General features: G+C 40.7%; 3 protein-coding genes across 6 annotated transcripts; 1 reads left to right on the top strand and 2 right to left on the bottom strand.

The window, feature by feature from the left end:
• Positions 1 to 1,372: 1,372 nt before the first annotated feature.
• On the bottom strand, positions 1,373 to 9,190 carry LOC140562498 (myosin regulatory light chain 2, smooth muscle minor isoform). The gene is made up of 4 exons (XM_072688202.1): positions 9,082 to 9,190; positions 8,271 to 8,477; positions 6,758 to 6,919; positions 1,373 to 6,591 (listed from the first exon to the last, which is right to left on the bottom strand). The coding sequence occupies exons 2-4, from the start codon at positions 8,452 to 8,454 to the stop codon at positions 6,419 to 6,421; spliced, it is 519 nt and encodes a 172-aa protein (XP_072544303.1). The 5' UTR covers positions 8,455 to 8,477; positions 9,082 to 9,190; the 3' UTR covers positions 1,373 to 6,418.
• Positions 9,191 to 10,591: 1,401 nt separating this feature from the next.
• On the top strand, positions 10,592 to 15,203 carry LOC140562502 (uncharacterized). Of its 4 annotated transcripts, none has more exons than XM_072688213.1 (6): positions 10,592 to 10,692; positions 11,079 to 11,130; positions 11,234 to 11,262; positions 11,538 to 11,616; positions 11,764 to 11,846; positions 12,355 to 15,203. In XM_072688213.1, the coding sequence occupies exons 1-5, from the start codon at positions 10,594 to 10,596 to the stop codon at positions 11,805 to 11,807; spliced, it is 303 nt and encodes a 100-aa protein (XP_072544314.1). In that variant the 5' UTR covers positions 10,592 to 10,593; the 3' UTR covers positions 11,808 to 11,846; positions 12,355 to 15,203. The 4 variants fall into 4 exon arrangements, with proteins under 4 accessions (XP_072544314.1, XP_072544311.1, XP_072544312.1 ...); XM_072688210.1 differs by having other exon boundaries at positions 11,538 to 11,609; XM_072688211.1 differs by lacking the exon at positions 11,234 to 11,262 and having other exon boundaries at positions 11,079 to 11,176; positions 11,538 to 11,609.
• prpf4ba (pre-mRNA processing factor 4Ba) lies at positions 14,015 to 24,604 on the bottom strand. Its single transcript, XM_072688204.1, has 15 exons — positions 24,528 to 24,604; positions 22,516 to 23,796; positions 22,104 to 22,247; positions 21,740 to 21,889; positions 21,485 to 21,566; positions 20,594 to 20,792; positions 19,852 to 19,925; positions 19,385 to 19,475; positions 19,102 to 19,249; positions 18,623 to 18,760; positions 18,292 to 18,445; positions 18,079 to 18,193; positions 17,748 to 17,899; positions 17,524 to 17,610; positions 14,015 to 17,306 (listed from the first exon to the last, which is right to left on the bottom strand). Exons 1-15 carry the CDS (start codon positions 24,563 to 24,565, stop codon positions 17,103 to 17,105), a joined length of 3,057 nt encoding a protein of 1,018 aa, XP_072544305.1. The 5' UTR covers positions 24,566 to 24,604; the 3' UTR covers positions 14,015 to 17,102.
• Positions 24,605 to 24,629: the final 25 nt, after the last annotated feature.

Here is a 24,629-nt window from a genome sequence, read left to right on the forward strand (position 1 = left end):
TTGACTCCTTCTGAAAAACGTTCTTATACCCATGGCTACCTAGCTAGCTAGCTACTGACTAGTGCTAGCAAGCTTGCTCACTGAAGTGACAGGCTGAATGGAAAGAGACGAAACTACTGAAAACTGAAGGCCAAATTACTGTTTCAAAAACACATTTTAAACCTCACTGGTAAAATCTTTAAAAAAAAACAGAAAATAAAATGGTTTGAACCCTTCGATTTAATAAAGCACAAAAAGGAGATTAATACGCTTGCTCAAATCTTCACTTGGGGAGTTTCCCCACTAGCATGATGACCCTCCTTTGCTCGCAGAGTAACCAGAAAGCTGATTGGCTTGTTTAGCTACAGGGCGAGACTCCATAACCCGCAAGCGGATTGGCTCTTTTTGTTGAAGGGCGAGACTTTATCCATAACCAGCAAGCTGATTGGCTCTTTTTGCCAAAGGGCGGGGCTTATTCTGTAAACAGACACCATGTTGAGCGTTAAGTGAATAGTTTCTCTCGTCACAGGACAGATTTACATTTACATTTACATTTATGGCATTTAGCTGACGCTCTTATCCAGAGCGACTTACAGGGTTACTCGTATTACAGAGGTGGGCCAATGTAGTGTTAGGAGTCTTGCCCAAGAACTCTTATTGGTGTAGCGCAGCGTAGTCACCCAGACTGGGAATCGAACCCCAGTCTCCCATGTGGTGAGGTAGCTCACTAGCAGGTAGTGGTATTATCTGTTGCGCCACACCAACCAACAGATGCATCGATGACCATGTTTCCCCAGATTGTTTGGGGCTATTGTATGTTTATACACAGTCAAGTCTATAAGTATTAGGACAGTGACTTGATATTTCATGACAAAGGAAGATGATTAAAGGTCTGGAGTTGATTCCAAGTGCTGAAGTTGCATGTGGTCACTGTTCATGCCCTAGAATGTCAAACTGTAGCATAGTTGAATAAAAGAGTTTGGTACATGGAACTGACATACTGTGAACCTCAAACATTGTGATGCCCTTCTTCAAAAGATGATCAAGCCTAATGAAAACAGAGCTGGAAAACGGTCCAGTTTAAAACCCAGCCCACGTGCGACCAGCCTAGTCAAAGCAGGCAGTAAAACACGATGGCCACTTTGGAAGAATATGGTGTTGTTGATACTGGAGGGCAAAGAATATGGGATTTTTGGGATGCTACACAAGGGCCCAGGCCTTGTGAACTTAGCTCACTATGAAGCAAAGGCTGTGGAGGCAAACAACAGCTTACTTTTGTGCTGGCAAGACTCAAGAAAAAAGTGGAGGCAGGGCTTAAAGCTAATCCTGCTCAAAATCTTCTCAGTTTGCTAGAAGCACATTGTAATAAAAGGACACATCGAGAGACCAAATCAACAATGTGGTCATTTTTATTAAAAGAAAGAATACACTGGGGAGCTTAGCAATCCCAACATAAGCCAGAAGACCAAAGACAAGTAAAGTACATGAACACAGAATTCTTTCCTTGGTGAAAAAACTAGTCATATTGTCAAGTTTAGAACACTCTCTAAACTTGAGGTGTATTGTTGTTGAAGTCTACAAATAAGAGATGCTATCAAGAATTTCAAGATTTAATTCAAGATGCAAACCATTGGTAACACTCAAGAACAGATTAAGACTAAGTAACCATTTTAGGAATATTGGGATTAGACATGGTATGCACTGTGCGTAGCATGTGGTGTACTTGCCGATTGGGCCCAAAGTACAATCTCTCTGTACACCTCTGTAGCTGGAAGGTCTGCATAAGTATATTGGCTAGTTGGAGACTACATTAGCTTGCAGGTTTATTTCAGGCTCCTTCTTTTTAGTTAGTTTAAACACGGGTACCTATGAAGCTGGAAGACTTGGGCCGACACCTGCTTTTCAGGTGCTGCTAAACCTTTTCTTTATAGGCCACAATAGGTTTTCAGACTAGTATTGCCACAGCTTTTCGAGTTCAGAAACAGATTAAAGTAGGCTTTTCCCCATGTTGAAGGGGAACCACCAGGCATGCCCACTGCTCTTTTATTGGTTGATTTTTTAAACATTTAAACTTTATATGACCCCACGTGTCTGCCATTTTCCATGTTTGGTGTGAAAACAGCTTAACTGTTAAACATGGTGCAGGTACTGTTATGGCACGGGCATGTTTGGCTGCCAATAGAACTGGTTTGCTGGTGTTTTCTGATGATGTGACTGCTAATAAGATTAGTAGGATGAATTCTGAAGTGAACAGAGCTACAAATTTATTCAGATTCTGCCCAGATTCAGTCAAATGCTGCTAAAGTGAAGGGAGGGGCGCTTCACAGTACAGAACATACTGTAAAAAAAAAAAAAAAACAAGGCAAAGAAATTAGTCACTTACCTGATCTCAATCGAGTTGAGCAGCTTTTTACTTACTGAAGACAAAACTGAAAGCAGACAGACTCACAAACAAGACGGTTGCAGTAAAGGCCTGGCACAGCCTGTCAAGGGAGGGAACTCCATGTCCATGGGTTCTATGTTTCATGCAGTCAATGGCAAGAATTTACATCCAAGTATCAAAAATAATTGTTATATTTATAATTTGGTTGTATTTTTTTTGTTAAAGCTGAAAGTGTCAGTGAAAGTTTTTACCATATTTGTTAAATTTAACTTACTGGAGAAAAGATCAAACATAAAATAAAATGTCCCATACTTTCAAGTAGTTCTAGAAGTGTTCTCTATGTAATTCATAGGTCCTCCACTTGAAAACTATCCAGCCCGCTCTGTGCTCAGAAACTGACCATTGAGAAAATATCACAAACTGTGCAAAACTGTTTATGTTACCATAACACCAACAAACAGGTTCTATAAGGAAGTGGTCAGTGAGTATTGTGTTGTGTGTGTAGCCCCCCATCACCCTCCCCCCCAAAAAAGCAGTATGCATTGCAGAACAAAATGTTCACTTTGGAAGAGGTAATGTACCATCCAATGAGATGAGATTGATTCAGAAACCACACAGACACACACAGGCTCTCAGAAACTACCACCTTCTCACGACAGGAAGTGGTTCATGGTGACACCATGTTCTTTCAAATTCAGATGCACATAACTAACCACATATTTGCATACAGACAACGAAAGTAACTGATAAAATGTTTACACACGACTGCATTCAAAACTATGAGCACAGTGATTGAGTGCCATTATACAGTACTTAATCACATTTTATAGGGGCTTTATGATGCATAGTACATAGCTTAGTGCAAGAGTATGATGAGAAATGAAAAAAGGATGTTTGGTTAAATGCTATTAAAGTGGGACTCAGCAATTTAATGAAACACTCTTATGCATCTAGAAATGTCAAAAGAAGAATGTGTATCCAGACTGGGGATGGAGGGGTGGGCGGGGGGAGCAGCCAGAACAGCTCCAATGCACATTGCTATCAATTCTACAAGTGTCTGGAACCGTACTAGAGGCAAGGAACACCATTCTTCTGAAAGATAGGACAAAAGTATTAAATGTTTATCCTGAATTTGTTGGGAGTAACTGTCTCTACTGTCCAGGGAAGGCCTTTTTGGTAGATTTTGGAGCATTGCTGTGAGGATTTGATTGTATTCAGCAACAAGAACTCATCTCAAAGGTACTGAATGGAGCATCATCATTCCAGAGAACACAGTTCCACTGCTCCACAGCTCAGTGCTGGGGAGCTTTATACCCATCTAGCCCACAGCGGGCATTAGACATGGTGCCAATAGGTTCATGTCGATCTGCTTCAGAGTGTCCTATTCTATTGCCTCTAGACAAGCTGTGTGTGCACTTGCGCATTTGTGTCAGCAATGGCACAACATTTGGACATATAGCATATTACCTTAGGTGTTTTGAGAGTGTCAACCACACAGTATCTGCCCAAAATGTTCCATAGGTGGTTCAGTTGATGAAAGCAAAGCCCAAAGTAAATGATCATTTTTATTCTCATTAAACCATTTCATAAGCCCTTGTGCTCTGTTGAGACCACTCGCATTAGGATAGACATGTCCCATCACAGGACAAAGCTGATGGAACCACTAGATCCACTAGACCTCCATACTGTAGAGGTCAAGCTTTCAGGCCTGTTATGTTCTCTTGGTGTGCTCCACACAAGCATGCTCCTTCTTGTGAAGAACACAGTAAAGGATGACTCAGATTCAGTCACTTTTTAGAACATATTTGTTATTAGGAGTCTGTGCACTGCAGCCATATGTTCTTGTCTGATATGTCTTAGTCACCTGAGGAACTACTGCTCTTCTGTTTTTCCTTATATACCACTCTGAATGCGCGCTTCCAACCACAGTTTCCAACTCTATTTACTGATGTCTTTCCCAGACATCTAAATGCAGAGGACACTTTAGTCACTGTTCTGATTGAAACACTGACCAGTTGCACAATCTCTGTGCTTTTTTTTTCCCTTTGTCATTTCGTTCTAAAATTGAGGATCTGCACAGGATCTGCACAGCATTTTCATACCTCATTTTCATACCTCTTATAGAACTTGATTTTACTTGCTTAATGGTATCATGCAGTGCAACTGTTTGTAAATATCTGCAAGTTGAGATTTTCCTTTAATTTGTCTGTGCATATACTCTATACACTGTATGTCCAATGAGATCCAGACAGAACTTCCAATTAGTGACCATTAAGGTGCACCCATTGCTGAAATGTGTTAAGTTGTGCACACACATAATAATAATTATTAACAATAAAATAATAATAATAATTTCCATAGAATAGCACTGCCAACTGAATGAGATGCTCTGGGGCAACAGCAGATGGGCCCACTAATGCCCAGTGCCAAATGTCAGCTGGGGGAGTTAAAGCCTCCCAAGTTTTGGCTGTGGGCCACCATCACATCAAATACTTTTGGGATGAATTGGAGTGCCAGAACTAATCATCCAACATCAATCTCTGACCTCATCAATGCATTTGTGGATGAAGGCAATCAAATCCTTACAGCAAATGTTACTTCTTACCAGAATCTTACCAGAAGCGTCTGTTTTTGCAACAGTGGAGCAGCAAACACTCAATTAATACTCTTGATGCTAGATGAGCGATTGTCTACAAATAGTCATATAGGTATAGGTCATAATGGTCATAATAAATGTCATTAAAACCACCTACTTGTTTCTACGCTCACTCTTCATTCTATCAGCTCCAATTACCATTTAGAAGCATTTTGTAGTTCTATATTCACAGACTGTAGTCCATCTGTTTCTCTGTATACTTTATTAGCCTCCTTATACCCTGTTCATCAATGCTCAGAACCCCACAGGACCACCACAGAGCAGGTATCATTTGGGTGGTGGGTAACTGTCAGTACTACAGTGACAGTGACATAGTGGTGGTGTGTTAGTTTGTGTTGCACTGGTACAAGTGGATCAGACACAGCAGCGCTGCTGGAGTTTTTAAACACTGTGTGCACTCACTGTTCGCTCTATTAGACACTTCTACCAATGTGGTCCACCTTGTAGATGTAAAGTCAGAGACAGAAGCTCTGTATCTGTTGCTGCACAGTTTGTATTGGTCATCCTCTAGTACTTTATCAGTGGTCACAGGAAGGTGTTGGCTGGATTTTTCTGGTTGGTGGAATATTCTCAGTCCAGCAGTGACACTGTCTGATAAACTCATACCAGCACAACACACACTAACACGTTTGCATAGAAACAGATGGACTACAGTCTACAGAGTGCTCCTACATGATAAGTGGAGCGGAGTGTGTGGGAGGTGGTTTAGATAAAGCGGTGCACAGTGTCTAAATAAGTAATCCAGTTATTTATGGCTGATGGACTGGCTTTTAGCCCCTGGTTCACCTGGTCAGCTGCAAACGACCTCAAATATTAAGAATAACAGTGGAGAAGGAGGTTTGGACAGTGATCGGTTGATGTTTACAGACAATAGCAAAACACCACCTCTCAGTGAGAGAGGAAGCGATGACACACATAGCAATGCCAAATGTTAACACTGCTAACAGTTTGATTCTGTCACATTTTACAATTTACCAGCTTTCTTGCTTCCTTGCTTGTCTCCTCACTAAAGCAAGCTGGAATGGGATGATTGGACCAATGAACCAGCTACCAGAAAAATGTAACTACACAACTACCACTGTGAATAACATCATTCCACAGTTTATTTCCAACCTTCCCAACTTCCACAGCTTCGTATAGCTCCTGAGAACACCACAGTTTACATATATGTAGTTAATTACTGTACTTATATACAAGTCTACAAAGGTAATAATGGAGAGGTCCATGGATAGGGGCTAACTGTCTTAGTGTTGCCTTGTAGTTTTATGTACCTCCTTTCTGAAGCCAATGTGTATGAACTGTTCCACACAGGGTAAGAACCAGAGACACTTAAACATGATGTGCAGTATTATGAACAGTGTATGCATCTGCATTAACCTTTAGTGCAATTCAGTCCCTTCCTAGTCATCCTTGTCCTTGGCACCATGCTTTAAGATACGTGTAAACGCCACGTAGTTGAAGTTGCCTTTTTTGTCAATAGGGGCCTCTCTGAAGAGCTCATCCACTTCTTCATCTGTGAACCTGTCCCCCATGGTGGTCAGGAGCTCCCTGAGGTAGTCCTCTTGTATAAAACCTACAGAAATAATTGGAAGAACATTAAGAAGGTCCACATCATCTCAATGCTGTCTTAAATCACTGTAGCGCTTGGGCAAGATCAGAGGACACATGGACCAAAGAAAATCTACAATCTCAGTTAAGTACAGGTCATTTGTTCAGTTAATATTTTATTAAGAAGTTACCCGTCCCCTCCTCATCAAAGCAAGCAAAAGCATTTCTGATGACATCCTCCGGGTCGGTTCCATTCAGTTTTTCTCCAAACATTGTAAGAAACATTGTGAAGTTGATGGGACCAGGTGCTTCGTTCATCATGGCTTCAAGGTATTCATCTGTGGGGTTCTTACCTGAAAAGAATTATTGGGTTAGTTGACACTTCATCCTGGCCACTTTCTTTGAACTGTCAGAATTTTTGTAATCCTCAGTAGAATGTGCTGCACTTCATTGTCTTTGTCTTTGTCCGGGGCCTCACTAGGCCAACCGTTTTACTTCAGCCCCCCTAAGTAAATGTACACTCTTTTTTTAGAAAACATTTTCACATTATGAAATGGCGTCTCCAAACTCCAAGTATATGGAGACAGTGCTAGACCCTGTGGCAGGCGATGTTGCTTATATCTGTTCTAGCACTGCGTTAGTTCTGTGACTGCTGCGCATTAGTGATGCCGCTCTTGGATATTTTCCTGGATATTTTTGATGAGGCTGAAGTTTGCTTCTTATTCATCAGCTTGTCTGAATTTTCTAATTCTCTTCAGACTGTGCCACAGTTACTTCAAATGGCATGCAGGCATCAGAGTGGAACTGCTGCAACATTTAAGGTGAAACAGAAAATCTGAGAAAGAAGCTGGTGAATAAGACTGTTTCACAATGCCCTGTAAAAGCATACAGCTCATTTCTGTTTTTTGTTTCCTTCCCTTGTACCAGTTCTAGCATTTTGTTTATTTCAAAATTTTACCTTTAAACCTGTTAGCTAACTAACAACTCACTGTTAATGTTTTTATATTCATTGCTTTCATATTTGTTCAATATTTTCAAAACTTTCACATTTTCACAAGTTGTCACCAGATTATTGTTCAGTGAGTTAATGTCAGTGAACAAATTTCAGTGTTAGAATTGATTGATCTAAACCTCAAATCCAGAAAAAGAGTGAATGAGAAAGATGCTGAGGAAGACCAGAGTGGTACCAGTCTATAGTATGTGTATTTGTATTAGCTTGAGAGAGCACTGCTTGACCTCAGGACCATTGGTTGATCTGTTAAAGGTGTCTGCTGAAAGTTAATGGAGAGTCTTTTCTGTGACATAAACTAACTATGAAGGAACAGCTCTTCTTTTTGCTAAGTTCAAAAAATAGCCTTACCTTTGGTCAATGCCACATCTGTTCCTATCATCAGGATAAATCATAAAAATTGGTATTTTGGAGGCTTTTCATTAAGGGCTTATGCATACTCCCTTATGCATACATCTCTAGTGACGGCCCTGAATTGTGACCCATGTCATCTGCCTTTCTGACTTCATACTGCATTGTCCTTTAAACCCAGGACATGTGTGCATGTTGCAGTAAGGCCCTGGAGGAGCATCACTTTCATCCCAATGTATAACCGATCTGGGGATGACAAAGTTCTTCTTGATCTTGATTCTCCACTTAAGGTCCACAGAGATCAAGGTCAACAGATCTGGCCCAGCGTGCTAAGACAGCCTTACCTAATGAAGCAAGCATGTCATGCAGGTCCTCCTTATCTATAAAACCATCCCGGTTTTGGTCAATCATATTGAAGGCCTCTTTGAATTCTTGAATCTGTGACTGGTCGAACATAGCAAACACGTTTGAAGTGGCCCTCTGGGGACGCTTTTTGGTGGTCTTCCCCTTTGCCCTTTTGCTGGACATTTTGGCAGTTATGTCTTTGCACACTGAGGGGGGAAAGGCAACATTACAATTACATTAACCAGTATGTCAGTAGATATTTTTCACGTTACTATATCTTAAATATGACAAAGAAGAACGAACCAAATATAGACAACTGACATTTTAATAAGCCCTATGACAGTTTGTGCTTAAAAGGTTAGCTAGCTTGCTTAGCAAGTAGTAGTGTCCTCGTGCTCATCGTGCTTACAAGCCAACGTTAGCGTTTAACCCAGCTGTACAGACAGTACAGTACAGGCGTCTAACGCTACGGACTAATCTGCGTCTATAAATATAAACTAAATAAATAGGTCAGGGAAAATATGTAGGCTGCCTGCAACAAAACAAACGCCATCTCTCCATCTACGGATCTATATGTCAACACGTCGGCACGCTGCCGTGAGGGAATGGCTTGAAGATCTGCGGAGCTGAGCAGCTCTGCGTTGCTGCGCTACAGTAGCAGCGCCAGCGAGCTAAGAGCTAACCTTGACCACATAGACAGCTAGCTAGCTACTACGGCTGTAATCGAACGAAATGCACCGATTCGGATAGTTTTAACAGTGTAACAAAGAACAAGCATTTTTGATAGGAGTATAAAAACAGATAGCCCACCTAGCCAGAGGAATACGAAAAGCCACTGGTTAGGCCACCGAGATGCTGGTCAATAACGGCACCCCCTCCAGAGCTCCGTCTTGGGAAAGTCGGAGCACTGGACACACGACTGGAACATTCCATGGTCTGCATCGAAGGGGTGGATTTACTTTGTATTAGAGTGGCTTGGTAAACTGTTGATACTGCAAGTGCGTAAAATTGCACTTATTTAAGACTGAATCAAGATAAAGGAAAAATGTAGAGTTTCTGGAGACTGAATTACAAGGCGCTTAATGGTGTCGTAGCTATCTATTAACAGGACAACGCGCACGATTTCACCACAAAACACGAATGTCCTGTCGAGTACTGAAAAGTCTGAGTAATTTAGTTAGTAACATCATTGCACTAATGGAACTTGAATATGCCAAGCTCAAAATAAAATACCCTGTCATAAAACACAGAAACATGCATCATCCAGACGTGAGCATACCGTACGCGTGCGTCATTCATCTGTGTCATGCCCACATTAAGAAGTCCAGAAATGGACCTTTTTGGCCATAAGGAAAAGATTTTTCCGATCATTTGTAAATACAACACATACCATCTAAATTGCATGAAAAAAAAAAAAACCCTGATCACAGATTGTTTCAGAATTGACTTAAAGTTATAGCCTAGATATTGGGGCCAGTCATTACCATGTGTTTGTCTGTGTGTGTAAAGAAGAAGAAGTACAGACTGCAACAGGATTGCAAATGATCAAAAGAAATACAGAAACTGACCCAATGTTGTCCATGGAAATTACAGATGCACTAGGTTAGGCAAACAAACCAATAAATGAATTTAGCTAAGTAAATAAGTGTATATATAAGTGCATGTATTGTGCAGTAACGGGTTAGTATTTGAACCCCTGCCTGGATCAAACCGGCATGGTTAAAACATCACTGCACAAGGGGTTTTACTCTAAAGTTGTGTAATATTAAGAAAGTAAAACAATTGTTTTAATTGTATATTAAAGAACTTTTTTTTTTTTTTACGGATAAATGCATTTAAATGCATCTTTATGAACTCCTCAGTGTTTATTTAAATGCATTTCTCATTAAAACGTTTTTTCTTATGAAAAGCAGACGAGCAGTTTTCGAACATTTACTGAAGCAAATGTAGACTTTAAAATAAAGAAAATAAAAGTTAGTGAAAAAAGATTAAGCATGGACACGCACACATACAGCTCCCACAGTTAAAAAGGAGAAGCATTAGTGCTACTTTTCTGTGGTTCAGTTTGGCTACATGCGTATCCGTGGTGTAATATTTAGAAAGAAGTCCCTAAAACCATCAGATTATCACCCCCATTAAATAATTAACGCTAACGGGTCTCCCTTTAGATCAGCGGTGTTCAGGGCTCTGCTCTTCGCCTCTCCTTCAGTTCGCGCGGTGTGTTGTTGCTAACCGGCGGTTGGTTGCCATGGTTTCGGATTGTGTTTTTACGCTGAACTTTGCATTCACGAGTCGCTGCCTGCAGGTGCGGAGGTGTCTGATATGGCTACTCCTCCCTCTGCAGTAGCTTTGACACGAGAGAACGGGCTTCTCGGTCACAAAACAGCAATGGAAAGAGGAAGAAGAACCAGGGGTTATCAGGTTTGTGTTGATTTGCCCTGGTTTGACTTCATATGAGAGGAACTCTGTGGCTGTAAATAAGCATGTAGGTCTAGCTAATCTCTGAGCTCGAAAATGTGGAATCTAATAATAAAAGGAAATGAAAGGACATTGTAGTAAACATTTTTCATTTCAACCAACAGTCAGTCAGAACTAAGCCTCCATGTCCTGTGGAGGATGTAGCTAGCTATCTCTAGCTAGCACTAAATGTGAGGAGAGGCTGGGCGACTGGTTTTGGCACAGAGCTGTGCAGTCGACCTGCCGTCCTCCACACCGCGTTGAGCAGGAATGGCCGGCTGCCAGTCTGGTGCTGGGTTCAGTTTGTGAGGTGGTCTGAGTTTAACGTCCTCCTTTCTTTCACTTCGTAGCTTACATGGCAAGGCAGGACACCGCTGCCCTCCAGCCCAGGGCCAGCTCGAGGTCAGTGGGACACCGAAATGGAAACAGGTCATTTTTCATCAGTGAGGTATCTCTAGCTATCGTTTGGAGACATTGCTAAATTTGCTTGCATGTTTCAGTACAGGTGTGTCTTTGGAGAGAGACACTGACAAGGTAGGTACTTTATATAACAAGTAAGCTAAATCTGTGCTAATTTGACTTATTTGAATGTCTCATGTCCAAATTAGCTGCACAATACCCATGAAACTGCAGCTGTTTAATCCTGGTCAGTATTTTGAGTTCTGCAAGCCCCATTAGTTGCAGTAGTTTGACTAAAGCAGACTGCATATTGCAGATACTCCAGACTTTACTAAATGGACATTAATCAAAGTAAAGGCCTAATTGTGAATGTTATGTACAACGTTGACTTGTTCTCCTTTGCCCCACAGGATTTCCTAATCACACAGTTAATACAGAAAATTGAGGCTCTACAGTTATCTAAAGGAGTGAGTGCAGCAAAGGTATCAGGTATCAGTGCCTCTCTTTTTTTTCCATTTCTGTGAACATTAGGCTATATTAATGTTTGAATACCTTTGGATGTACAAGTCAACCTTTTAAAGGTGTGTATACTGATCCACAAGCTTGCATGTCATTTGTACGAAATGTATTTCACAGAAAGCTTCATCAAGCAGGAGTTCCATTGTCCATTCGGCACATGAGCCAGCCATCTGTTTCGTCTCGCCGGAATCAGCCAAAGTGTAAGTAGATACGGACGTCTCTTTTAACCCACCAGGGACACTCCCAGCCTGACGACAGTTCATCATCATTATGAGTTGATCTTATTCCACAGTTCATCACATTAGCCTCATACACGCCCAGCAAAACGTGATGGTGAATGCGTATTAGCTGCCACCCATGCAGGCAACAATAGGGATACTAGTAATGGGCTCTCTATTAGATATCTCGCCTGTCCATCTCCAACTCTGCTTTTGATGTGTGTTGAATAAATCAGAAATGTACACCACCTCTCTTGACAGCACTTGGCAGCAAGTCCTGGTGGTGTTGCCAAAATCCTTAACCTGTGGTTGAACTGAATGTAGCTCTGCATTATCCTGCAACATTAGACTCCTTGCTTTCTCCTTACTGGGACCTGATATCATGTTCAGAATTCTTATTGATTCAGGAGGATCAATGGTTTTAAGACACTTTCAACTTCAATTGTTCCCTCCAAATAAATATGGGATATATGTCTTTGATCACGTCTAGTCTGAGGCATCGTCATGACAACCAGCTAAGAATGCTGACCCACAGGTGGAAGACGCTTGGCCTCCAGCATCTTGCCAGTGGGAACAGGGATGACCACGCAGTTGAACATAGCCAAGAGAAGACTGACTGTCCACTAAAAATCACAGCCATACAGACCAGCCACGACAGAGCGCCAAGAGATAGAAAACAAGAAGGCTTAAGCTCAAACATTTCTGGTGTTGGAATTCCAGAGGTGAAAGTGAATCACATGGATGCACCAAGTAACACAGCAGTGTCAATACAGTTCAACTCTGACGACAGTGATCTCTCTGATCAGGAGAAAGAAAAAGTTCATGTTTCAAAGTGGTCTGCACCTGTGGAGCTAGACTTGAGGCCTGAGCCATTTCACTGTGACCCGGGCCCTTCTCATTCCACAGAGATAGAAGATAGACAAGTTTATCCAGAGGTTCTTCCCGCTCCTCTCAAAGATTTGGATTTTACGCATGGTCTTTCCTCCACAGAAACCTCAGAGACTCAGCAGAGACTGTTTGCAAGTGACCCTTGTCTTGCTCCTATGGTGGCACGTCTTTTGGAGCTGGAAAAGCTTCAGTCCGCCACGGTGCAGAAAGAGCGAGCAAAACCGGTGCGATCTCGGCCGACTACTGCTGGTGTGCAGACGCGAAACACCACTCGTTTAAGAAATGGTGAATTTCCAGCATCCAAGTTGGAGAGTTCTGTGGATGCAGAATGTAATTCTGTTACATGTAGTTTAACCAAACTCACTCTCTGTTCCAACTCTTCCTGTAGATGCAGGCATGATACTTGCCCCTTGATAAAATTAGGACATGGAAGCAGAGGAGCGTGTCTACATCAAACTTTGCTTAAACGTCCACACACTATGTCAGGCAAATTTAACAGGACTGCAACTTTGGTTCCAGCTTTCTCTGTTAATGTAAAGGCCTCACCAAAACCCAAAACTCCAAATAGGACCAAAAGACTCAGAACTACAAAGAAAAGCACACCAAGGCCACAGAGAGAGGACTCCACTTCTGCCAAAAAGACAATGGCAGCTCCTAGTAGAAGAACCTGATGTTTACATTGCTGCATCATTTGCAGTGTGTATAGGCTGTGAACTATATTAGGACAGAACTGTGTTCACAAGAACTGTGTTCTTTTTTTTTTTTTACAACAGCCTCACACTTGTCAAAGTGTGAAAGAGCTCAATAAGTAAGCCTTTTAAATAGTGTCTATATAAGGAAAAGTCACATCTGGCTGTTGTTTAGGAAAAATGTTGAAAAGCTTTTTTTTCCCTCCATTTTGCACTTCACTCTTGCTACAATTGGCCTAAATAAGAAAAAAAAGTGTTTAAAGAAGATCTTAATAAAAAAATAAAAATTGTTTAGGAGTACATTTGAGTACTTCTTAAGGTTATTTGTAGAAATGTTTATCCTGAGATCCATCATATATTTTTGTGAATCTGGTCCCAGAACCCTGGACCATTGTCTTTGATGTTGTAGTGTTTTATTTGCTCCAGTGCACTCATCTAACATCAGGACAGGAACGCATGAGGTGCGTTCGGATGTAGGGAAGCTCTAAAATGTGCACTAGAGGGGTAGTCTAGGACCACTACTCTAGATAATGGCAGCACACAGGAAAAATCTCTGAAGCAGCAATCCAAACATTTGTGTAGAGTTTATCTTCTTTTATTGTTACATTTTCATATTTTACATTTGTGAGTATGGCTGAACATGTACTGATGGTATCCTCTGGTTAAATGTAGTTGTATGTGATTATAAAACTGAAAAAAAATCTTCAGCAATGGAGTGGGCCCGCAGTCAGGATACGTTCCAGGCATGAGATCTTGTACAATGATTAAAACAGGAAGCAAATGTTGACTTACCCTAAAATAAAGAAATGAAAAGTTAGTGTAGAAGATAAAGTATAAACACGCACACGTATATCTCAGTTAAAAAAGAAAAGCATTACCTTTCTGTTGTTCAATTTGGCTACATACCGCCAAATTATAACAATTTCTCAGAAAACAATGTTTTTTTTTTCTTGAAACTTTGAAAGAGCTGATAAAACTTTTGAAAGTGATTCTGCAGGTGACAGGGGCTCAAATTTACATCTTAACTGTGCCAGAGTTTCAGATATCCTGTAGTTCTTTAGTCAAATGCCAGAACTGATTATCCAAAATACCATTTCAAGTGTCATTTCTAGTACAAGTGAAGTGCTTGTAGCACTTTGTTTTGGAACGTAATGCAACTATGCATGTGTGCTTACACCTGCAGAATAGTTTCATGCCTCTTCTTAATGGCCAACAAATGAGTCATTAATCACAAATGAAAGCTCTTGTTGTAAACGTTTAAGTGAAACACATTAAACACATTTTTAAAAAAACAAAATCTCTCTCTAAAACAGAAACCTTTGGTCAGATGTGGTTCCCTTTAAGAGTCTTCTCTAATGGGCAGCACCTAAAATACAGAGAACAAATAAACCAGTATCTTCCTTCAATGTTGTTGCAGTTAAGAGTATACGTTCCTGAAACACAATGAAACATAAACGTCCACCTGCCTATTTAAAACTGAAAGCTTTACCCTCTAAAAAGTAACACCACATCTATTGGCAAACATAGATCAAGATGAAGATGGAAATGGATTCAAATGAGTAATTTTTCCCCCATTTTCTTATACATGACTTTATTCTGAATAAAAGAAATCTGAAAAAAAAAGGAATCTTCTGCATCCTGAATGTTTACCTAATAATAAAAAAAAACATTATCCTTCACAACTGAATCATTGTAGTGAATGATTTACTCTGGCTACCAGAGTTAGCCAGAGTAAATCAAGGCTAGACAAGTAGGAAAACTGGTTTACAATTGTGTACAATCCATAATTTCAAAGCTTCTTCCTTTTCACGGTCAAATCATTTACAGTACTTCTGCAGTACTGTGACAAGCTCCCAAATACCAGCAAGTATCTTTTACCCCATTTTAAAGGAGGCTTTATGGGGGCAAGCCCCACTACACTGGAATGTTCAGTTTCATCTCAGCCAAATTTGATCATCTCTGTATTGCTATGTTGGAGCTACACATGCCTTTAGAAGTGACCTGGATAAGGGGATCTTGTGGAGGTCTCGTCTCTTTGAAAGCAGAGGCAGGCTGGAGGATGGTGCACAGAGAAGAGCCTCCTTTGGCTGGAGAATATAATCTCTCTCTCAGCAACCACAGGGAAACAGTGGGAGAAACATCACAAAAAGCAATTAGTGAAACCAAAAGAGAAGCTCAAAGACTCCAGTCAAACACTCACTAAAAGTCTTTACAAGTCTCTACATGTTGTGTTACCTTTTCCTCCACCACAAAACATCTTTATTTTATATTGTTTTACGAGAACATTGAATTTGTGAATTTACAAGTAATACAGGCTAGTTGTTAACATGCAGGGCAGGATATTGTTGCAAAAGATACTATACAAGGTGAATGTTTCCAGCATGAGCTAATCTTTCTGTGTCTTTATCTGTTTGATTTGAACAATAAAGCAATATGAAATAAAGAAGCAATTACCGCTCAAAACAAGCAGATTCATAGAGCAGATGAGGAATACTCCTGTATCAAAAGACAACATCATGTCAGAACAAAGGACCACAGCAGAAAGACACAACGAAGGGCTTATACAAGTACACAGTGCAGGATTTCATATACACATGCACACCTTGAAAGAACACTAGGGAAAACAATGAAACTTGTCAAAGTGCATATACATTGAAAGGGCACTAACATTGGTGTTCTCAGTGTATTTACTGTCACGGGCAGTACACTGAAGGCGCCAGTTCCATTACAAAATTCTTCAAATTCTAAAATTTTTTCTTACCCTTAGCGGCAGTGAAATAAGCAAAAGATTTTCTTTAAATAAAGGATTTAACTTTAACTCTGTGAAAGCAATGTTGAGATACGGCAGCACATGGAGGGACAGTGGGTTTAGGCTGATGTCCATTCGTCATCTCTACATTCTAAAGCATGCAATAGTTACCAGAACATGAGCGTTCTGGGTTTCAGGACATTTGGCCAAAACATTTGGCACCAAATGAAGACGATGGCATTTTTAGAGGGGCAAGCTTACCTTCAGTGTACTAACAGAGGAACACAACCTGCCTTTAAAGAGGATGCCTTCCCTGCAGATGGGATCAGAGCTCCGATTTCAGCAGACATACACCTACAGGCCCGCACACCAGAATGCGCTCTTGCTCTAACACCTGAAGGAGATGCGGATATAGACAGCATTTATGCTGACCTGACAACATCTTGTACAAATTAAGGGGCGGAGTATTGGAACGCTAGTACACACACACAGATACAATCACTTGTGTAGCCTTAAGCACAACTTACAACCTAAATAGTTGTATCAAACATATCTGCCCTTTAACCTTCTCAGAAGCTTACGACCTGCAGGGGTATGGAGAATAAATGAGAGGAGGAAAAAAAACAAACAAACAAACAAAAAAAAACACAATCACAAAACTGAATTAAAACTAGACTAGACATTTTGGAACACCCTGCAGGTTATTTAGTGGAACTATTTAGCAAAGTTTTAAGATTTTTAAATAAAGCCAAGATAGCATACCTGTTCAGAAAGTAAATAAAAACATTACTTAAGTAGTTAAACGTCTCTTTGTCTTTTGAGTCATGTCTGCAAATACAAAACCGTCACTTTGCTGGCAGACTGTTGAGTCCTTAGTGCCATGTGCCCTCATTGGTCATACGGACGATGTGGTCACATCCTCTCCTGAATGTAGGGATGCTGCAGGGCCTGGTTAATGCTGATCCTCTTGGCTGGGTCCAGCACAAGGATCTGGTCCAGAAGGTCTTTGAGCTGAACTACCTTCTTTCTTTGATCCTCTGGTAGTCTCTGGCGACCCACCATGTCAGTTAGAAGGTCCTTAGTGGGGTTGATGCTGCTCATCATTGTGACTTTCTCCTGGACAGGGGAAAAAAGACAAGAGACAATGAAGAAATATGAAAGAGAAAGAGAGAGAAAGAGTCAAGACAAAAGGGGTAAAACAGTGTTAGAAGAACACGACAGCCAGAAATCAATCTAGAAATTAAAGAAGAAATTAGCAATTGAGCAGCTTGTTACACAGAGGTTGTTTGATTGCTTCAGAATGTATTAAAAAGTGAAAATAAATTATGCTTACCCGTTCAGTAACCTTATCTACCTCTGTATACAAGAAGTTCAAGTTTTGATCGAAGTGTTGGTCCTTGAATAAGCCTTTTCTGATCATCTGGGAAAATAATTGAACAATATTCAGTCTGTTCCAGCATTGAACTATTGGTGTATAAGGGTGTCACTCACTTGCAAACACTGAAAACAGGAAAATATATCCACACATCACACTTAACATGTCAGCATTTTCTTTACCTTGTTGGGCATCTTTCCTTTAAGGTCCATAGCAAGTTTAAGCATGTGGTTGTTGGTTTTTCCAGGGAGAAGGATTTTTCCAGTGTATAACTCATACAGCGTGCAACCCACAGACCACATGTCAATTCCATAATCATATGGCTTTCCAATGACTGCAAAAGGAAAGGAAACAGCAACTCTAAATCCAAAAGCAATACTTTATGAAACTCTATTGTACAGATATTGTACATTTCCTGCTTGTTCATGTACATAGTGGTGCCACAAGTGCTATATAGTGAATCTGTTGCTGCTCACAAAAATAACTATAGGGGTTACAGTGTTGTAGACTCACTGATTTCAGGTGCTCTATAGAACCGGCTGACCAAGTAGGGTGTGATGTCATTATCAGCAATGTGGGATGCTGAACCGAAGTCACATAGTTTGAGGATAGTCTTTGACTCATTCACCTAACAGAGGAGAAAGTGGTTAATAAATGAAGGATAGCAGCCAATGATGTTTGAAATTGCAATGTGTAGAAACAGCTTTACGGACAGATATGACTCACCAGGATGTTGTCGGGTTTGATATCAGCATGAAGTATGTTGCAACGCTTGAGGAGTTTGAGGGCCAGAAAAAGCTGCTGGCTATACGAGCGGACTGCCTTGATGTGGAGCCCCACGTCTTTGCCATACTTCTTCAGGACCTCACGGAGGTTCATACTGGAGCCAGGTCATATCAGCACATTTAGGATTTATTTACTAACAAGCCACTTCTACTAACATAACAGGACAACGTCTTTACACAGCTTTTAATGTAATTGGAATGCAATATACATGGCAAACTCCAACACAACCTAAGCAAGAAGGATGTCAAGAAGGGTTTAAAGCTAAACTAACCTGAGAGGCTCGAACACCAGACAGAGATGCTGCTTATGGTAGAAGTGCCTGAAAAGACGTAGGCAGTGAAATTTATCATCAGGGTCAGCGTCATTCAGTTTCTTCAGGAAGTCCAGCTCTTTTAGGCCTGTCTTCTGCCTACAGGATCACATATTTTCATTCATTAAGTATCTGTATTACAACACAGCAACCCCATCTAGAGATAAACTTTCAACTTTTAATGTTGTTGATAATGTAATTTTTTCATTCATCAATCTGGAAAAAGCAAGTCACAATAACTAAGGCCATTTCTATCTTGGAATGTGCATTTTTATTTATTTATTTTTTTTAATGACACATAAAATACTAGAATAATGGAGTAATGGTCCGCTAGTAATTGATCTAAATACCGTTTTAAGAAACTGTGAAGTAAAATTAAAATATGTGTAAGTGAAACTATGTGTAAGCGATTTACTGCCGCTTAATTACCAATTACTCACATTAGCTCATTGTTGCGTATGATCTTCACGGCCACCTCTTGACCAGCCCTGGCCAAGTCCCTTGCACGGATAACATTACTGAACACACCTTGCCCAGTATAGCCATAAACGTCATACCGCTTGTCTAACACCTCTCCTATGTTCACACCTAGAGATAAGACAGGAAATGTAAAAGACATGACAATGAAAGATCTTCAAGACTGTTAATGTGTCATCACTGTTAAAATGTCAAACAGGATGGCAATAAAGACATGAATCAAGCATAAATGCGGTTGAAACTTACGATAATATCCTTCTGCATCTGTCCAGTTGTCCTTGAGATTGGGATTCTCTTTGAAGTCCTTTCCAATGCCTGCTGCTCTCAGCCTTGCACTCTAAAGGTTCAATTATAAAAAAATATCAAGACAGGACATTAAACCAGCATCAGCAGCAACAATGCAACCAACATTGCTCATAATAAATAAATAAAATTTAAATATCCACATTTTTGTTCTCTCTCCTTTCCCAAAAATAGTTTTCAAAAACGTTTTGTACTCATTATAATAGTTTATCCTAATAATAGTTTTATATGAAGACGTAAAGAGTGAGTATGCAGCACGATAAGGTTCAGCTTACCTGAACAGTTAATAGCAATAAGGGAGAGACAAGAGTTTGTAACTCTACCTATGCAGATCCCATTACACAGACAACTTTATTTAAGCACTCAAGCATGGAAGGTCACAGACCAGCGCAATGGAAAAGGCTACTCACGTCAAAGTACGCAGCGAACATGTCATCTGACTCGGTAAACATATCTGGCGCTGAGGGTTTCTTCAGATTAGCCCCTGCAAAAAAAAAAATTTAACTGTCATTAATCCAAAGCAGATACTAGGCATAACTGGATCTAGGATTATTATTTTTTTGTTTTATATATCACTGATTTGGACTAAATGGATTGATATAACCTGATTTTAGATCAGTGTTCTCACTTTGATACCCTTGTTAAATATGGGCCCACTAATATACCATTGTATGCAAAATTCTGAGCACGTTTGGACACTTTCTTTTTTTTTTTAATCTAGAAAACAGCCTCAGTAGCTAATCAGCCTTTAGGTAAGTCACCAATGTTAGCTGTATTACATTTCCATTTTCCATTAAAATCTATGACATGTCAAAAGTTGTGCTAACACTTGTGCTAACACCTTAAAGCAACTATCTGAAAACCAAGGTAGAGGACTCCACTGCCCACAGTACTCCACTGTGCAGTTGCTTGCTCTAATAATAATATTTACAGAAGCGCATATATATAAACAAAACATTAAATTACATTAGTGCAAAGAACAGTACACTGAAACATCATCCAGAACATGAAGTATCATTTCTACCACACAGAACAATTCAATGGTCATTGATCAAGGTAAAACACAAATGTACACCACCTATAAAACATATGTTCCAAATAGACTGTCTGCTGTCAATATTCTCTTTAAATGCTGCTGAATATAAAACATACCATCTTTTTCCTGGGTAAGCAGATTGTGTTTGGCCTTGATGTTGGCCTCAAAGGTGTCCAGGTTTTCTTGCTCGTATGCCTTCACATCAGCTGCAACACGTTCAAGGACGTCATCAGGTGAAGGTGAACGACTGCGAGGGCTACTCTGTGGACTGCCAGGTTCAGATTTAATGCTGTCCTCCTTAGTGTCCTTATATTTCTGTATAAGATATCATATGTGGGGCAGGGGGAAGATATTAAGTTTTGCTGAATGTAAGAAATAAATAGCTTAAGAAGAAAATGAAGAAGAAGAACAACAAATAATTCCATTTATAATGTGCTTTTCTTGAACTCAAAGCAAGTAGAGTCACAGTGTGTGACATTAGCTCTGTACTACTTTCTGTGGGGTAGTAGTGTTTTTAGCAGTCTATAGCATGATAGCCTACTCTGATACTCATGTTAAGTTAAATATTACAATTTAAAACAGGTCATTAGCAGTTTTTAAAGAAAAATATTGAATCTATATTGGTCAAGATTTTAATACTGGCATCAAGAAAAAAAATCTGGTATAACCCAATCTTAATGTGTCAATATTTATTTGTTGTTGTTGAAACATTTTGTTCACTAAAAGATCACAGTTCATCATTTTTATCCACATACCGGTAGCGAATGAACACTACAGTGACAAGAAAATAAAACTCATGTCTGTTTGTGAGCTAAAAATATAATTTGTTTTTGCAGAAGGGCAGAGAATACAGAGGCTACTTCCATGCTGTGAGGCATTATGTGCAAAGCAGTACGTCAATATTTAGCAATGCAGCTTTAAAATGCAAGTCTCTTTACTTTGTAACGCGGAGACAGTTGAAAGAATGTGTTACGCATACATAGCCAAAGACATGGCAAGAACCTGACCCGCACAATCGCCAATCGCTGAAGTCTCCTCTGCTGAATCAGGGCTTCCTCATCCTCTTCATCAACATCATAATCATCCAGCCTGTATGTAGAGATAACCCACAGTTGCAATTACTGCACACTTCCCAGTCCAAAACAACATAAAACAATATTTCACATTCTTTGTAATATGAACCATGGATCAAAATGCTTCTACAATATCTGACAAGACAGATTGCAGTACAGCAGCAATAAACACATCCCTTGTGTACTCACACTTCTTCATCTGATTCATCCTGTTCTACTCTCATGCCTTCAGAGAGACTGCCCTTAAACTTGTCTTCTTTCTCCCTGCTTCTCCTCCTTCTCTCCTGAGATCCTGAGCGTGAATGTTGCCTGTGGCCCAATCTGTTGCGTTCCAACGACCTGAAACATCAGAAACATCATGGCTTTAGTGGCCCTGTAAATCAGGTCCAAGAACAATCCCCAACGAGGGATTATTTCCTTTAGGGTTAACATGGTAATTGACACCCTGTGGGCAGCTCTATAATGTCCTCACTTATATAAAAAAAGATAATACATGCTATTATTATTTATGATAATAAATAATATGGGCTTATGAGTTAGAAGTGAAACAGACCTTCGTCTGGGAAGAGTGGACCTGCTGGCGTGTCTCCTGGGGGAGCGAGATCTGCACATTAGAGGGGAGCGGCTCAGTCTCCGTCTAGAGCCCAGAGAGGGACTCAGCCCTCTGCCCCCTCCTGCCTCATCACGGGAGCGGACCCTACAGGGGGCATACAGACATTCTCAACAATGGAGGAAAACAGGAACATACGATGGGTATAGAAGGAAGAACAAATGTCATGTTATGACTATGGTTAATAGTGAAATGATTACAGAGTAGAGTTTATTTACAAACACAGATTTCACAAATCGTTCATTAACACTGAATCTGTTGCCCCACTGACTGTAATGATCATAACATTGCACCAATAAACACCACAGGAGTATATAAGATAAAAAAAACAAACAAATAAAAAAAGGCCTCAAACCTGACAGGTGATAGTCTCTGGCGGTCAGAATCTCTCTGTCTTCTCTCTACAGAGCGAGATCGACCCCTTCTGGCTGGAGATCTGCTGCGAGGGTCAGAGCGGCTTTGCTTGGGCCCTCTGTCGTCACTTGGGTTGCGGGGAAGCTGTTGAGGGGAATGGGGTTCTCTGGTCCTAATAGAGGATGCATGCTGTGCTGGACTTTGGTCTTGCTTTCTGCGGGGAGATCTGTTTTCCTTGCCTGATGAGATTTCTTTAGAGGGAGACTTAACCGCTATCTTGTCCCTGTCCTGTCTGCGGTCAGACTCAGTCTGTCGTCCATGTCTGTCTTTGGATCTAGAGCGTCTCATCTTATCTGGCGATTTGGAGTAACTAGAGTGTCTCGTTTTGTCTGGTGATTTGGAATAACCCACACTTTGTCTGCCTCCAGGCTGTGGAACTGGAGGTGAAGAAGCCCTTTTATTTCCCTGCTCAGTCTCAGCAGAGTGTGAATGTTGACTCTTGTTAGCAGACTGTTGTTTCCTGGATGTCACAGGAGATCTGGAACTCTGACGTCCATCTCTGGACTGCTGAATACTACTGGATGGCCTCCTCTCCAAGGATGGGCTTGGACCTTCATGGGCTTGAATTCTCTTCTTGATTTCAGTGTCTGGCTCAGTTCTACTCTTTCTTTTATCTGATCTATACTGTCTGACAGGCATCTCCTTGGACTTGCTTCTGCTTCGACACCTGGAATCCTGTCTTTCAGCTTCTTTAATGGAAGTACTGTCCTTAGTCATATTTGGCTCCTCCAGACTGTCCCTTGCCTGATCCCCATTACATGTCCCTTCTGGCATCTCCCCATCCTCGTCTGAGCCCGAGTTATATCCCTGCAGTATCAGGCCCATTCCTGAGTGCACCCTCCCATCCAGCAGCTCATTATCAAGCTCTGCTTGGATCATGGCCCTCTGCTTCTCTAAATCCTCCAAAGCTGCCATGTCATCCAGTCTGGACCTTTTTAGTGAGATAAGGTCAACATTGTCCTCTTCAGGACAGTCTCCATCATCCACCTTTGAGGACTCTCTGCGTTTGTGTTTTTTATGCTTGTGCCTATGCTTGTGTCTGTGATCCTTCTCCTCTAATGACAAATATTTGTGCTTTCTGTGCTTGCTATGGTGTTTGTGTTTCTTTCTCTTGTGTTTCTCCATGTCAACACCCTTCAAGTTTTCAGATTTCCTTCCTCTGTTCTCCTCTTCTTCACCTGAGCCGTTCCCACTTCTGTCAGAGTTATCCACATCATCTTCTCTGGAAAGAAACACACAATGTCGTTGTCCCCAATATTCAACACAATCATAAATACTTGCTTGTCAAGAATAACCGGTAACGGTAACGTTGCGCTGATGGGCTGTCAAACATGGGCTGTCAAACTACTGTAGATACCCTAGTGGGCTCGTTATATTAGCACTAACAAGCTAACAAAACTCAGCTAGCTAGCTACAATCAATCAAAAATCAAATGTACAAAGCTAGATAGCTACCTAATGTCAACGTCAGACACGGTTTAAACACGGTTTATTTTTATTTTTAACGGCGGTGTATTATTTGAGTGCTTGGTGTTAGGGTCAGATAACACAGGACCTTTTAAAACGTCCTGTTTTGCTAGCCATTATTTTTGACAAGCTAATACTAGCGCTAGCTGGCTAACTAATGCACCACCATGTCACCGTGCACGTTTAACGTTATGACATGCAGAAAGATAGTTCCTCGACAAATTTACTATTTAAAATTACCTTCATTTTTACTTAAACCGATTCATTTCGCGGAAGGTGGTAGCTACCCACTGAGCTAAGATAGCTAACCTAGCTAGCTAGCTAAGTTAGCTAACCTAGCCGTCTAGCATTAACATTAACGACCGATTTTTAAATGTTGGGTATGTCCAACCAACGCTACACTATTCTATACAAATGCCGCCGTTTAAATATACGTGTACGCGGACAGACAGACTAGCAGACTAGTATAAGTGTGAATGTCTCTTACTCGAAATCGTTCGCGGCGCCGCTGATCAGCGCTTCCATTTTAGCAATAACAGGTTAGCTAGCTAGCTCGCTAGCCCCGGTGGACAAATCCTAGGCACCGTCA

Source organism: Salminus brasiliensis, chromosome 9, assembly GCF_030463535.1.
Source record: "Salminus brasiliensis chromosome 9, fSalBra1.hap2, whole genome shotgun sequence".
In the NCBI taxonomy this organism is placed as follows: domain Eukaryota; kingdom Metazoa; phylum Chordata; class Actinopteri; order Characiformes; family Bryconidae; genus Salminus; species Salminus brasiliensis.